General features: G+C 48.9%; 1 protein-coding gene across 4 annotated transcripts in view; it reads left to right on the top strand.

Annotated features, from left to right (window-relative positions):
• Positions 1 to 15,744, top strand: part of SLC4A10 (solute carrier family 4 member 10) — a 293,099-nt gene that overhangs the window by 173,532 nt on the left and 103,823 nt on the right. For all 4 annotated transcript variants that reach the window (XM_083153947.1, XM_083153946.1, XM_083153949.1 and 1 more), the window contains exon 6: positions 3,444 to 3,632. In XM_083153947.1, coding sequence (XP_083010073.1) covers positions 3,444 to 3,632 — 189 coding nt within the window. The remainder of the gene's footprint in view (positions 1 to 3,443; positions 3,633 to 15,744) is intronic.

The following is a 15,744-nucleotide window of genomic DNA, read 5'->3' as shown; positions in this document are numbered from 1 at the left end:
GAAAACATCCTATCAGAATGGGGGTGCTTAAACTTATCACCCACCACCAATGTTTTACAGGTCAAACACCCCAAACATCTGTAACACCCATTCTTCCTTGATAGGAAATGAGATGGGGCTACCTTATCCCAGCCAGTGATATCCAGTTTAACCAGGTGGTCTTTCAAATTGGCCTGCCTGGAATAACTGGGCATCAAATTAGTATTAAGTAGAAGGGGTAAGTCCCTGTCACTGGAAACTATCGGCCACCACTTTTTTGCTTGAGCAGTGGTGTGTCTGCTGTCTACCGAGAATTTATTGACCCAGGGAAATTTTTTTGAAGACTCTACTTGAGTCTGTCTGGGTTTACTCAGCAGAGTATCATCCCTATTAATATGAAGGACTTTTTCTCTAATGGGATCTAGCAGAGAGCGGGGATAACCCCTCTGGATAAATTTATCCACCATGGAATCCAGCGCGGCCGGCACTTGTGCGTCATCCGAGGTGATACGCCGTACCCGCAATAATTGCGAGTATGGTAACCCTCGTGTGACGGCGATGGGGTGTGAACTGTTGTGGCGTAATAAAGTGTTTCTATCGGTAGGCTTGGTAAACAAAGCTGTTGTAATGTTACCAGCCTGAATGGATATATCCACATCTAGAAACTGCACCTGGTGTGGATCAATAGTAGAAGTAAATTGAATCACACTACCAGTAGCATTGTGCTCTGACAGTAGATTCTTGAGAGTATCAGGGTTTTTTGACCAGAAAATCAACAAATCGTCGATATATCGGTGGTATAAAACCACCCCATCAATCAAATCATTACCTTGGAAAAACAGGGATTTTTCGATCCCATACATAAAAGTGTTGGCGTAGGCCGGAGCCACGGCAGACCCCATGGCCACGCCCAACTGCTGGATAAAAAACCTGCCATTATGGAGAAAATAATTTCTAGTTAGAACCAATTGCAGTAATTTAATAAACAGCTCTACTGGTGGACCAAGGTAAAGTGGGTTATCAACAATAAGTTGTTTTACCGCCTCTACACCTGCATCATGAGGGATACAGGTGTAGAGGCTGGTAACATCCGCAGTACTAAGGCAGGTTATTTGCGTAGTATCCCGGGTGAAATGCAGATCCCTCAAGAGGACCAAAAGGGAAGTGGTGGGGTTTTCCATGTATTCATTCTGACGCATTAGTGGTCACTGTATCTTTTTTCCTTATATTCCTGCATTTCTCTGCGTATTGTATATAAATGCCAATATGACACTTTTTATACTTCCTATATACTGTTTCCCTGTTTTGTGCGCACTGTCATGGGTTGTCATGAGCAACAGCAGTGTTCACATTTGCATTTCTTTTCTTGCTTCATTGTATGTTGTATTTGTTTATGTTTGGTTTCTAGGTTACCAGTGTTCTGCCGTCTGAGCGTCAGTGTTCTCAAACCGGATGTCCGGTCCTGGTTGGCAATACGGAGTGGCAGGGGTTGGCGGAAGTCGGGCAGTGTTACTATCTTGCCGCCCGCCAGCTTCAGAGCCGGCGTATACAGCAGTCGGGATGGCGTCCTGGCGGGGGAACTAAGTGGCTCAGCTGTCGGGCGTGGGAGGACGACTGCAGCAGCGGGACTTTCCGGTCCACGCTGATGGCGCGGTACGGACCTCTGCCCGGCAGGTGCAGAGTATTGGTAAGTGATTGCTTGTTGGGGGCGGGTTTTGTATCTGATGTGGGGCTATTTATTCTGTGTACTGTGCATTGGATGTTTGTCTTGCTATATTGTCCCTGACGACGGGGGGTAACCCCGAAACATGTCGGATTAAAGGATAGTTGTTTATGCAGTCTGCCGAGTGCCGCCTCCATTCTGTTCCTGTTGTATGCTGATCCCTGTGATTAACAAAGGAAGGCACCCCAGCTTTTGTACCCTGTATTGGACTTTTTATGCTGCTATTGAGTGCCAGGTTTCCCAGCCTGTTTATCTATATATATATATATATATATATATATATATATATATATATATATATATATATATATATATATATAGGTACTCTTTACCTAGATGGGCGCCAGCGATTGAAATCGCGGGCGTCGGGGGTAAAAATCACGGTCATCGCGGGCATCGCGGGTAAATCGCGATGCCCGCGATGACCGCGATGACCACGATTTTCTCATAGGGAACAATGTTAAAAAGGCTGATTGACCGCGATTTTACTGTTAAATGCCTCAATGGACCCGATTTGGCCATAGGAATCAATGTTAAATGGGCCACAGAGCCCAAATAGGCACAATTAACCCTTAAATGTCCCCCCCAATTTTTAACGCCACCCCACGATCCACGCCAACCCGAAGCGTGGCGAGCGCAGCGAGCCCGCGAGGGGCGGCGGTACGCGTCCTCCGACCTTTTCATGCCCTACTATCCACTAGGGCGTGGAGTGAGAATAGAATAGTGTGGCGAGCGCAGCGAGCCACCGAGCCCGAAGCGTGGCGAGCGCAGCGAGCCCCGCGAGGGGACGCGGATACCTTCACAGGTAGACGCGTCCCCTCGCGGGCTTCACAGGTGTCCGCGTCGCCACGGACACCTGTGAAGCCCGCGAGGGGACGCGTCTACCTGTGAAGGTATCCGCGTCCCCTCGCGGGGCTCGCTGCGCTCGCCACGCTTCGGGCTCGGTGGCTCGCTGCGCTCGCCACACTATTCTATTCTCACTCCACGCCCTAGTGGATAGTAGGGCATGAAAAGGTCGGAGGACGCGTACCGCCGCCCCTCGCGGGCTCGCTGCGCTCGCCACGCTTCGGGTTGGCGTGGATCGTGGGGTGGCGTTAAAAATTGGGGGGGACATTTAAGGGTTAATTGTGCCTATTTGGGCTCTGTGGCCCATTTAACATTGATTCCTATGGGCAAATCGGGTCCATTGAGGCATTTAACAGTAAAATCGTGTCCATCGGGCCTTTTAACATTGATTCCTATGGCAAATCGGGAGCATCGCGTCGCGGGCATAGCGGGTACATTTATGGCCGGCCGCGACGCGACCGACACGATTTCCATGTTTAACATGGGTTTCAATGGGAAACGGCGACGGGCGCCCAACTAAGTAAAGAGTACATATATATATATATATATATATATATATATATATATATATATATATATATATATATATATATATATATATATCCCTTGAAGTTACCCATCGACCAAGTTTATACTGCCTTTACTCTGTGTTTTGACAGTGTAATATTCCCCCATGCAGTTTGTGACAAGTGCAAGGGGGCCCCCCTGTCTAAAGTGCCCCGGGCCCCCCGAAGGCTCAATCTGGCACTGCCCGCAGGCCTTAATGAATATTCAGGTCTTAATGTATTATTATGAGATACTGTATTTGAATAATGTCTTTCTTGAAATGGTCAAGGTTTATATGTATGACAATAAAAGTAGTTTGAATAATAAATCCAATTTGTTTTTATGACAGATATGATTTTGGATCAGCAAGTATCATCTGGACAGCTAAGTGAAGACATCCGTCATAGAGTTCACGAAGCACTACTCAAACAGCATCATCACCAAAACCAAAAGAAGTTAAGCAACAGAATCCCTATTGTGCGCTCATTTGCTGACATAGGAAAGAAACAGTCAGAGCCTCATTCCATGGACAAAAATGGTAAGTTTTAATTTTACTAACCATTTTTATAACAGTATAATAGCAATAAGTGAGTGTTGTAAATTCATCTACATTCAACGATTTTATAACATTAAACAAGTCAAGCTAATCACATAATTACTTTTGTTTGTTTTGAAGAGAATAGAATAAATGGAAAAGTTTGGTTTTTGTAACACTAATCTATTTGACTTGCTTGTCTATTTTACTTGCTTGTATAGCCTTCAGTCACTGATAAAGAAAACTAATTTCACTGTAGCCCTGAAACTAACTAAATCACGTTTAATGTCTTACTCGTTATAAATGATAATGTTGCATGACATTACTAAGAAAAAAAAAAGGAATTGCAAAAAACAATTAACATCTTATTTTCAGCATTGTATGAAAATTTACTTTAAGGAATTTAAAGAGGTTTGTCTTGCTGGAAAGCAGCACTCAACCTTATATGCTGTGTGACAGCAATGGGCAGCAAAGAGTCTGTGGGTGCAGTTGTCCAACTGAACTTGCACAGGGCTCAGCCGGTGTAGGATTGGGAGCCCGGTTCTTGTCCCTCCATACCAACCTTAGGGTGATATGCAATCCTGGATCACGACTGTCGGTCCATCCTGACAGCCGTGATCCTGGCAGTTTTTGGTTTGCCCGACAGCAAACCAGCAGGCGGGATTCAATGTCCCGCCTGCCGATCGGGGAAAAGGGGGCGTGTCTGTGCAAACGGAAGTGGATTGTCAAGCTACGGCCGGGATCGCGACAATCCACAGCCATTATTGGCAGAACGGGGCCGACAGCTTTTAAAGTCGGGCTCGTTCTGCCGTGATGCCTCTTCAATGCTGTTGGTAAAGACAGCATTAAATAGGCACCCACCGCTATTTCCCCCGTCGGAAATAGCAGTGGAGGATTGCATATCCCCCATAGAGTCTGAGACATTGCTAAGAACAGAGGGTCTGATTCTGAGGTGGGAGTAAATCTTACAATCACTTATATATTGCATGAATAAAAATATATTTTTAGATACAACCATCCTGTTATTCCTTGTTTTGTTTTTCTGGCAGCACTGGAATTTAGATTTATATATAAACTATAGGGGATATGTGGTGCACCGGAATACAAGGGAGGAATTCGCCTCTTACCTCGCGTCTTCGGGGCGCTCCAGGTCCGTCGGATCTCTTGTTCTCCCGGGTGGGGGGGCTGGCGGTCCTGAGTTTATGTCCCTGCAGACAAGGAGAGGGACGCTGGGGTGAAGCTGCTGGTTGTTTGGGGGGTGGCAGCACTGAAGCCACACTGTGGTAAGCAGGGAGGGTGGCGTTGTGGCCTGGTTCCCCCTGGGCTGATCAGTAAGGGGGCAGTTCTGGAGCTTGACCTACTCGAGGTCGATATGAGGGACCACTCTGGGGCTGGCTGGTGGTGGACTGGCCTGCGGGAGGGTACCTGACATCAGGATGCAGCTGCAGGCTCCTGCCCGTCATGATCGGCGGCTCTGCTCCTTCACCCCGCTGGCGTCTCTGCTGGGCCGGTCCTCTTCGCCGGGGCACACTAGTGGGGGCACTGCAGGCGCAGCGTTGCCCCACTCCGTGTCTCCGCCGGCTCTCCTGGCTCTGTGCGGCAGCGCGGCGTCTTCCTCCGGAGGCCTCTTCTCTCCGCGTCACCGGGTCTGTCACGCTGTCTGCGCTGGGGTCTCTGCAAGCTGGCGGTGATGCTGGCGGGTGCCTTCCCTTTTCCTCTTCTCCTCAGCCGCCCGGTCTTCTCCGCTCTGCTACACGCTCCGGTCCACCGACGGTCACGCTGCTCGGCTCTACCTCTTCACACACGTGGGGCTTCTCTGTTCTCTTCCTCGTCGTCCTCCAGACTCCTCCTCTCCGCCAATCCCCTGCTCTCCCTGCCTGTCAATCACCCCCTTAAGCACGAAGCCCCGGGGAACAGTTAACCCCTCGCGTCCTGCAGGGGTTTTGGACACAGTTAACCCCTTGCGTCCTGCAGGGGTGTTGGGGCACCACATTCACCCCCGCTTTTCCGGATGCGTGTCCCCGCGCATCATTACACAACGGGTAATTGAACTCCTTTGCTTTACGCTCACAATGATAACGATAACAGTGCTGTCAGTCTATAATACATACAAACAAACAATAGGTTACAGGCAAAAAAAATCTAATCCTGGTATCGCCGGGGAAGTGTACCCCGAGTACTCCTTTCGGAGCACCTTAGCTCAGGCTCGGGGGCCACCTCCTCGGCCTCACGTAATTCAACTGGCAGCCTAGGCTGGGTTTGCCGTGGCATAATGGACCAGCCCAACGTCATTAATAGCTCGAGAGGGTCAGTGGGCAGCGGAGGCGAGAGGACCGCTTCACTCTTCGGCTCTTCACCCCCACCATCCTTTGGTGCTTCTTTTAGCTTCTGGTCCTGTCTTAGGCGGAGCCTACGCTGACTTCTATGGGCCGATGCTGGAGAGGCGCCGTCGAACTCCGAGGTCTGGCCACCTGCCACTATTAACATGGATTCAACTGCGCTCGAGTTCAGCCCCCGTTTTGAGTTCACTTTGGTATGTGACCGCTTCCTCCTCATTGGTTCGCTCTGTACTCGAACCTGTGAACTCTGTTGGCCACATCCGTACGCTTTCCCGTTACTTCTTCCTACCCCATCTTCTGTTCCTTCGGGGTACACACCACTCTGTTGGGGCGGATCTTTCGGGGGGTAGTACCGTGGATGACCTCTGTGGCTTGGGTAATTCCAACGGCGCTCTCTTCTTGCGGCATATCGGGTGCCTCTGACTGGAACGCCACCAGGGCCAGTGACGTCGACTGCCCGGAGGCCCTTTCTTCCCCTGATGATGTCGAACTCCACCGGCTCCCCGGCTTCGAGGCTTCTGTAAAGATCTCTCGCATTCTTCTTTGGGATAGCTGTGAAGTGGACGAAGACATCCCTTTCTGTATCAGCACAATTGATAAAACCGTACCCCCGTCGTACATGGAACCAGACCACCATTCCCTGGTTCTTTACGCGGGCTGATGAGTAAGGATCTGATGTGGCAGGTGATTCGCTCGCACTGATATAGCATTGTCTGCCATAGCAAGCCTGCCCATCTTCTGGGGCTGGACCTAAGCTTCCCGTGCTCCCCGAGGTTCGGCCCTCGACCTCGGGGTGTCGGTGTTTAAATCTTCGTCTCTCTCTGTGCTTCCGGCCTCCTGGCTTTGGTAGTACGTTGGACGTCCCTGCCCCTCCAACCGGTCGGGAGGCTGCCGCCCATACTCTCGGGGCGGTTCCCACCTGCTTCGGGCCGGACTTCGTCTTTCGGTTCTCCATCTTGGTTCTGCATAGCTCTGTGCCGGTGCACTTGCCATCCGACGCATTTCTCTCTGCATCTCCGCCATCCCAACGGCCAGTTCCTCCATTTGCTTCTGGAGCGTCTGCATCGCATCTCTGTCGGGCTGCTGGCCACCTTGCACCGCCAAGCCTTGGGTCCGTTTTGCCCTGTCAGTGGAACTGGCTGTGGCTCCGGTTGAGTTCGCTCCTTCTTTGAAGCCGATCAGTTCTGGATACCCCTCTTCCCTATTTTTAGGGTTAATCAAGGATAGCGAGGGCCGCCGTCTTGAAGTCCCGGAAGGTCTTGCCAGGTATCTGTGACCTCAGCAGCCGTAACTGGACCTTGACATTTTCTTGGGCCACCCCTTCGACAAATTGAACTGTTAAGGCCTCGTCGGCGTTTCGCACCTCCTCCGGGTCCACTGCTTGGATAGCCTTTAACGTCTCCTGTAGGCTCAGGGCGTAGTCCCGTAGGGACTCATTTGGCTGTTGCTTGCGAGCATACAATTTCATCTTCAGCTCAGGGATGGTCTTTGTTTCAAATGTCGTGAAGATTTTCTTTAGCATGTCTGTCGCACTTTTTCTATCTTCTGTTGACCATGAGGCCACTTCTCTGCGCGCCGATCCAGTCAGCTGCCCCATCAGCATTTCCACCTTCTGCCGTTCGCTAGGCTTATACATCCGGAACGTGGATTCTATGTTGTTCCTGAAGTCCGCAAATGGGGTTTTCTGTAGCTGGTCATCGTCTCCGCTATAGGTCAGGAGCCACGGGGCTCCGAAATAGTACGGTAGGGTGATGGCCGCGGCCGGTGTCGCATCTTCTACGTCTTGAACGTCCTGTTCTTGATTCTGTGGGTTTGGCGGCTGTGCCGCCCCTCCGCCTTGTTGCTGCTCCATCTTTCACCGAGCTGTCACTCTCCTGATGCACCCGGATCCTGTTCTGTGTGACGCCAAAAGAGATGTGGTGCACCGGAATACAAGGGAGGAATTTGCCTCTTACCTCGCGTCTTCGGGGCGCTCCAGGTCCGTCAGATCTCTTGTTCTCCCGGGTGGGGGGGCTGGCGGTCCTGAGTTTATGTCCCTGCAGACAAGGAGAGGGACGCTGGGGTGAAGCTGCTGGTTGTTTGGGGGGTGGCAGCACTGAAGCCACACTGTGGTAAGCAGGGAGGGTGGCGTTGTGGCCTGGTTCCCCCTGGGCTGATCAGAAAGGGGGCAGTTCTGGAGCTTGACCTACTCGAGGTCGATATGAGGGACCACTCTGGGGCTGGCTGGTGGTGGACTGGCCTGCGGGAGGGTACCTGACATCAGGATGCAGCTGCAGCGATCGGCGGCTCTGCTCCTTCACCCCGCTGGCGTCTCTGCTGGGCCGGTCCTCTTCGCCGGGGCACACTAGTTGGGGCACTGCAGGCGCAGCGTTGCCCCACTCCGTGTCTCCGCCGGCTCTCCTGGCTCTGTGCGGCAGCGCGGCGTCTTCCTCCGGAGGCCTCTTCTCTCCGCGTTACCGGGTCTGTCACGCTGTCTGCGCTTCGGTCTCGCTGCGCTCGCCACACTATATATATTCAACTCCACGCCGTCGTGGATAGTAGGGATATGAAAAGGTCAGAGGACGCGTTCCGCCGCCGCTCGCCACGCTTCGGGGTGGCGTGGATACTGGGGGAGGGGGGGTGCCTAAAACCTCATTGTATGTCATACAATGATGATATAATTGTATAGGTAATGTAATGGCATCATACACCCTATATATGCGGGAGGTGCGATGTGATCTCCCCGGGCTAAGAGAGCAATGAATAAATTACATAGGAAAATCGGATCACATCGCACACCCGTTAAAATGGCCCATGCGATGCGATTTTCCTACGGTGCCGTACGTAAGAAACTTAGGCGCCGTGATAATTCACAAGTACCGTTCTTGCAACTGCGAATGTTTTACTGAAGCTCCTTTGGCTTCAGTGCCAGATGCTGTAGATAGGGATATGAACCCAGCAGAGAGGGTTCTGAAAAGATTCCTCTCCAACACAAGCTGCCTTTTGAATACTTTCATGGCCTGTATTCTATCTCAGGTTTATGTACAGTTACACACCATAGTTGAGTCAAAATGCTGTTCCAGAACTTGTTACATGGCATATGAGGACAGTGGTCACTTTCAGGGGTGAAGTGTAATGGGGCCTACACAAGTAGTGATTTAGGGGCATTTTCGTTTAGAAAATGCCCCTACATCACTTTCTGTGCGGGGGAATAGTGATCACAATGTGGGGACCCTGCGAGGGCCAGTGTTCTCACCAGAGAACACTGGCCCTGACAGATCGCTCAGCACAGAGCGCTGTGGGATGAAAGATCTTGCTGAGCATTCTGAGCGATCTAGCATTGCTCAGAATGCTCAGCATATCTCCCCGTGTGTAGGCCCCATAATAAGGAGATATCAGTGATAACTTCTGCCTTACACACAGTAGCGTAACAATAGTGCTGCAGACCCCATTGTGGCAGGGAGGAGCTGTGTAAGTGTGGCCGCCGGGGGTCTGTGGGGCTATTGTAACGCTGCTGCCAGGACCTGCTGCATCTGTGGCCAGGACCCACAGATTGACTTGTCTGCGGTCCCGGCTCACCTCTTGGCTTCTGCTGCTTCCGCTCCTCTAGCATCCTCAAAAACTATCTGCTGTATGTGGGCAGACATTTTGTGATGGTCTGTTTTCAATAGCAGCAGGAGCCAGGAGGGGAGCCGGGACTGCAGACCAGATCTAGGGGTCCCTGCCACAGAAACAGCATGCAAAGGGGTAAGGCAGGAATGGGTGGGGGTTAATTTTATTTTGGGGGTGCTGACGAAATTTTTGGCAGGGGGTGCAAATCTAGTAGGTACGCCACTTCTTACACAACATAATGAATGGGTTGGTTAATCAAAATGTACTATTTGACTGTAAAAAAAACATTTATTTACTGATGTTGCTGCCTTATTGAGGTGGGGTGAATTCGCAGGGGCACTGCATGATAGCGGAAGAGTTCACATCCGTTCACTCCTCACATAGAACCAGAACAATTTGCATGTGATCCAGTGTACACTTTTTTTTTTTTTTTTTTTAAGTGTGATATCCAGATGAAGCCAATTCGATCATCAGCCTTATCAGTTCCTTTATGATCTTTTGAAAAGCTTTTTAGTCATTAAAATAATTGTCTGTTCACTGTTCCAGTAGCGTAAATTAATAATTACAGTATTTATTAAATCCAAAGGTTGTCTAAAATAGATTTTGAAATTTGGATCATTGGCCTATTAGAATATTACAATAATAAATATATAACCACGGTACATCCAATGTTGCTACTGTATACCAAAGAGAACTGCAGGAGTGCACATTAACAATTGAGTGCGTAAACAATAGATGAAATGCGCTAAAATATTGTTAACAATATCTTTATCGTGCATATTGTTATAAAATCTTGTCTGATGTGTACCCAGCTTAAAAGGCTTATTTCTGATAGTTCAACAGTGGGCAAAGTGTTACTTTTTCTCTATGAGATACTATGAAAAATACCAGCATCGCTCACATTTCATATATAAGGTAAAATTATGGGCAGGGGCGTAAGTTCATCTCAAATCACCCAGAAGTAAATTGGAGTTTGTTGCCCCCCCACCCCAAATATGTTGTTTGACAACATTCACCTGTGCATGACATCTCAGAGTCTAACAGCATTGCTTCCTGTAGCACAGGCTGAGTGGTACCAGGCAGGAACCATCATATCTCCTATTGCAGATGTTAGCATTGCTCCTGGTATAGAGCCAATTAATTACAGGTGGACCACACAGGTGCTGCTTTACATGCAGGTGCCCCTTCAGGGCTTGGAGCCCGGAGGCTAGAGCCTCCATTGCTTCTAGGAGTTACATCCCTGATTACAGTTCATTATGATACATAAAAATGTTTGCTTGGTAATTTTCCCACCTATTTTGGCACATTCACTTGGCACTCAAAGGGTTAAGTTCCAAGTCTGCGATTTACAGGTATCCTGCGACCAGCAGCTTCCCCCAGCTGGTCGCTGATTAAAACGGGACACTCAGCAATTTGGTTGCTGAGCGATATATCGCTCAGCAGCCAATCGCTCCGTGTGTATGGAGCTATAAAAGTTAGCATGTATATCACTGAGATCACAGACTATTATATCTTGACCTAATTGATTGATATTAAAGATAGGTGTGGTATGACGGGCTGATGGTCAGGATCCTGATGGTCAGTATACCGACATCAGAATCCCAGCTGCCAGTAGTCTGCCACACTGCGAGCTCAGTGTCTCGCTTTGCTTGTCACAGGTTCTATTTTCCCTCTTTATGAGTCGTGGACCCCAACGAGGGAGAATATCCCCTGTTTGTCAGGATCCCCTGTTGAACAGTCTGCATTTCAGTGTCAGTATACGGATTTCGACTGTCGATGAGTCATCAGGCACCCATTAATAACAGCCTGAGGAGTTCTGTAGGTATATTGGTCAAAATAAATTGTTCTTTCTCTGCACAAATTTAAATAATGTGCACGGGTCAGAAATAGCACAGAATTGCCAAATATATGCCTTCAACAATGCATTAACATCATGAAATTTTATTAGGGACTTTGCAGCTTACTGTCCAAATTGGAGATGGACATGTGGGGTGAAATGTAATATGATGAGAGAATCAGAGAGTGAGAGATTTGTTAAGAAATCTCCAGTTTTTTTAAAGCGGCAATCATTTACACGGCAAAGCCATTTTGATTTGAAGTAAATGATTGCCGCTTTAAAAAAACTGGAGACTTCTTCCCAAATCTCTCGCTTTCTGAATCTCTCATCCTATGTTTGGATTGGTCCCACTGCCTCCGGACTGCCAAAACATACCCAACCTCTCCCCTTTGACCACCACAATTTACTGACAATTGTCCCCTTCTGCTCTGCCAATAACAAAATAAAAACATAATTTGTAATGACAAAGTCAGAATAAAAAATAACAGCGCTGTCATGCATGGCAACATGCTGTGTTGCACCCCCTAGCAAATGTCACCCCTGGGCATGGTCATAGTGGGAAATCCACCACTGTATACAGCTACAGTCTGTCATCTCCTGGCCTGTGCAGTGAAATAGTTCAGAAGGACATTGTTCCTTTTAGTGGTGGGATTTCCCATTCTATCTCGTGTTGGAGCCTAAAATTCTCCAATTCCAAATGTTTCATATTAGTTAACTTGCATGAGATTGTAAATGGTCACATTATTCAGTTGTGACTTCAAGGATCTATAGAGTTTTAATTTTGCATTATAATATACATTACTTATACTCCTTTCATATCGCACCTCAGACTTTGGTTATTGCTGGGTTGGTGATGTATGCACCCAGGTTGAGGTGCGTGTGGAAGCACCACGGCTTATAACCAGTGGTGGCTCGTACCTTATGGTAGGAGAGGTCTGCCGTGAAGCCAGCACAGCACCCCTCCCCATGCCGCCGCTCCCCCTGGTCCCCACCGCGCACTCTCTAAATCCTGTACAATGATGACAGGCACCGGGACTGGCACATGTGCAATACCGACCTCTGTACTGCGCATGCGGCCAGCTTCTATGGGCTGCTTCAGCAACAGCTTGTACAATACAGATGACAGGCACCGGGCAGTACCGGTGTAGCTACTGTACATGAGCAGACCCCGGAACTTATGAGCTGCCACGCAGCAGCCCATAAAGGCATCCCGGAGGGAGGGAACACCTCCCTTTGGGACTGCCTTGGGTTCTGGCAGGTCGGACTTCCATTAGGAAGTCACTGCCAGTCACAGTGAAGCCAGAGCAGTCTCATAGACTGCATCTGGCTTCACTACAGATGCGGATTGTACCTGGGGGGGGCTGCAGCCCTGCAGCCCATAGGTAAAAACCACCAATTCTTGTAACCTGGGTTGCTAACCGGGCAATTCGACCCAGGTTTGCAATGTGAAAGAGGTATTATTAAGCTGGTACCCAGAATGACATCATGGGCAGCGGGACCTTGTGGGGGAGCCGGCATAGACAATTTCATATACACTTGCCCACACCATCAAAGACAGAACGGTTCAATTAGAAGCGTGGCCCTTGGTAACCACATCTCCCGGGGGTTATTGCTGGTGACCCACGAGAATGCACAAAATGTTGTCTATTGTGTACCCAGCCTAAATGTGTTTCCAATGCTCAACTCTTAAGTTAAGTGAACATGTTACTGACACATTTAATATAAATGCTATATTATAATCTGTAAAAGGGTCAAATGTGTGACTTGTACAAAGTAATATCTGTGCAAAGGAACCCACAACAGTAAATATGTACTTATTAATAGTAGGTTACTTATTCTGTACATATTTTCTGTAGAGAACACGAGCAGGGCCCTTGTTTAAAAAAAAAAATCAGTAGAACAATCATTGATTTAAATATTTCCTCTTCATATTAATATTCTACTTGAACGTCATACTGTAGGTTTCCTGGGATGTGAAATTCCATCATAATGAGATCAGGCAAAATTAGAAGTAAAATAAGATTATGACATATTTCGCTGTGAAACATTTATATTGATTAGCAGTAAGGGAACAGCATATTTTCTTTAACCACATTGATTCACAGATCATTGTGCTAAATTCCACCATTATAATTCTGTATGATGGACAGTGTTCAGGGCACAGTGCTAATGAACCGTAGTTAAAGAAAGAAAATATAAAAGACTAACTCCAAATTGCCTCTCAGGATTAGACAGTAGCTGCTGGGAACTGTTGTTTTGATTCATAATGTTCATATAGTCTGTCAAGGAGTTATTCTTAGTATTGCTATGTGACTTAAAGCATAATTATGTCATGTTCCTTTTGGGATGCGGTCATCTATTAGAATGAACTTAGGTCTACACTCATTAGGTCGACCCCACTAGGTCGACTGGCAGGAAGGTCGACCTGACTTAAGGTCGACATGGGCAAAGGTCGACATGACTTAAGGTCGAATTTGCATAAAGGTCGACATGAGGAAGGTCGACTGGTCATAAGGTCGACATGGGTTTTTCACTGTTTTTTGAGCCGACATGTGCCGACAGGCGGTATTTCATGCCCTACCATCCACTAGGGCGTGGTGGGAGAATAAAATAGTCTGCCGAGCGCAGCGAGGCACCGTGCCCGAAGCATTGCGAGCGAAGCGAGCGATGCGAGGGTCCGATTCTCATTGCCAACTGTGTCCATGTCGACTGTGTCGACATTCGGATCAAAAAACAGTGAAAAACCCATGTCGACCTTATGACCAGTCGACCTTCCTCATGTCGACCTTTATGCAAATTCGACCTTAAGTCATGTCGACCTTGGCCCATGTCGACCTTAAGTCAGGTCGACCTTCCTGCCAGTCGACCTAGTGGGGTCGACCTAATGACTGTAGACCTAAATGCAGTCTGACGAATGATCCCATTCCGTTCCTTTTATAGTTGCATACAGTAGTTCCTATGTCATCCAGTGGCGGAACTACCGAGCGTGCAGCTGCTATGGGGCTCAGTGGCTGGGGGGCCCATGGACAGCAAGCAATCCCCTGCACCAACCTGTAGTTTTATTATTTTATTAGTGAGCCGTGGCAGCCACCTGCATGTGCGCGCCATCACTGGGAGCGTGGGGAGTCGTGCGGGGGGGGGGGTCACGGGGTAGCTCAGTGAGGGAGGAGCCGGGTGGGTAGAGCAGTGAGGGAGAAGCCGGGCGTGTAGCTCAGGGAGGGAGAAGCCGGGCGGGTAGGCAGTGAGGGAGAAGCCAGGCGGGTAGGCAGTGAGGGAGAAGCCGGATGGGTTGCGCAGTGAGGGGAGCGCAGTGAGGGAGAAGCCGTGCAGGTCGCTCAGTGAGGGAGAAGCCGGGCGGGTTGTGCAGTGAAAGAGGAGCCGGGCGGGTTGCGCAGTGAGGGGGAGCACAGTGAGGGAGAAGCCGGGTGGGTTGCGCAGTGAGGGAGAAGCCGGGCGGTTTGCGCAGTGAGGGAGAAGCCGGGCGGGGAGAGAAGCAGAAGTGAGATGCTCGGAGCCTGCTGGACAGGCTCTCGAACGGAACGGAAGGTCATCTGCCCACGCTGCCAGCCGAGTGCCTGGGGCTGTGACACAGTGAGGAAGAAGGCAATCCTGTTGGCTAATAGGAAAAAAGAAATACAAATGATACTGAGCGCTGATTAAAATATTCTACACTGCAGCTGTACCAAAAGGGGAAATTACCTAAACCCCTTGAGGTGGTTCGAGCAAAAAAGAAAGAAAGAATATGGTACAGCGCTGTGTTGAATATAGAAGTAATTTATTTAAAAAAATATAATAATAAACAATTTCTTGGCCACATTAGACAAACAAGACTCACAACATAAATAAAGCTGTTAGTCCATTCCCATCTCAACCAAACTGGTTAGTGATTTTACTGCATGCATGCAAGCGCTTGTTAGTTATAGCTCAAAAGTTAATTTTGTTATGCATATGCAAGGGTAGAATATACTTAGGTTTATCACCAGACTTGAGGCAGGGATGGGGTGTTCCTTTAAGGCTTTTGTAGAAACCACGATGTTGTCTCCGACCGTTGGTGCAGTCCCTAGTAACCGGTCTTATCAAAGAGCAATTGGTGGGTCTTTGTTTGTAGCCAAGAAGATGTCCCCTCTGACCTCTCTACGCGTTTCTCCGCCTCGATAACTGTGTCAGCGGCTTCCTCAGGAGTGGTATAATACTGTTTGGTGACTTCCGCCTTTTATGGCAGATTATCACAGTCTGCGCATGCGCCCGCTGTGCGGGTCAAGCCTCTATTTCATCCATATCATTATTGCCGCGTTGTTTCCGGCTATGTCGTGCCGCGTCATTTACGGCTACGTCATCGCGGCAATAG

This window comes from Crinia signifera, chromosome 7 (assembly GCF_055691185.1).
Source record: "Crinia signifera chromosome 7, ASM5569118v1, whole genome shotgun sequence".
In the NCBI taxonomy this organism is placed as follows: domain Eukaryota; kingdom Metazoa; phylum Chordata; class Amphibia; order Anura; family Myobatrachidae; genus Crinia; species Crinia signifera.
Note: the sequence above shows the minus strand (reverse complement) of the source record. Positions and strands in the feature narration are given on the sequence as shown.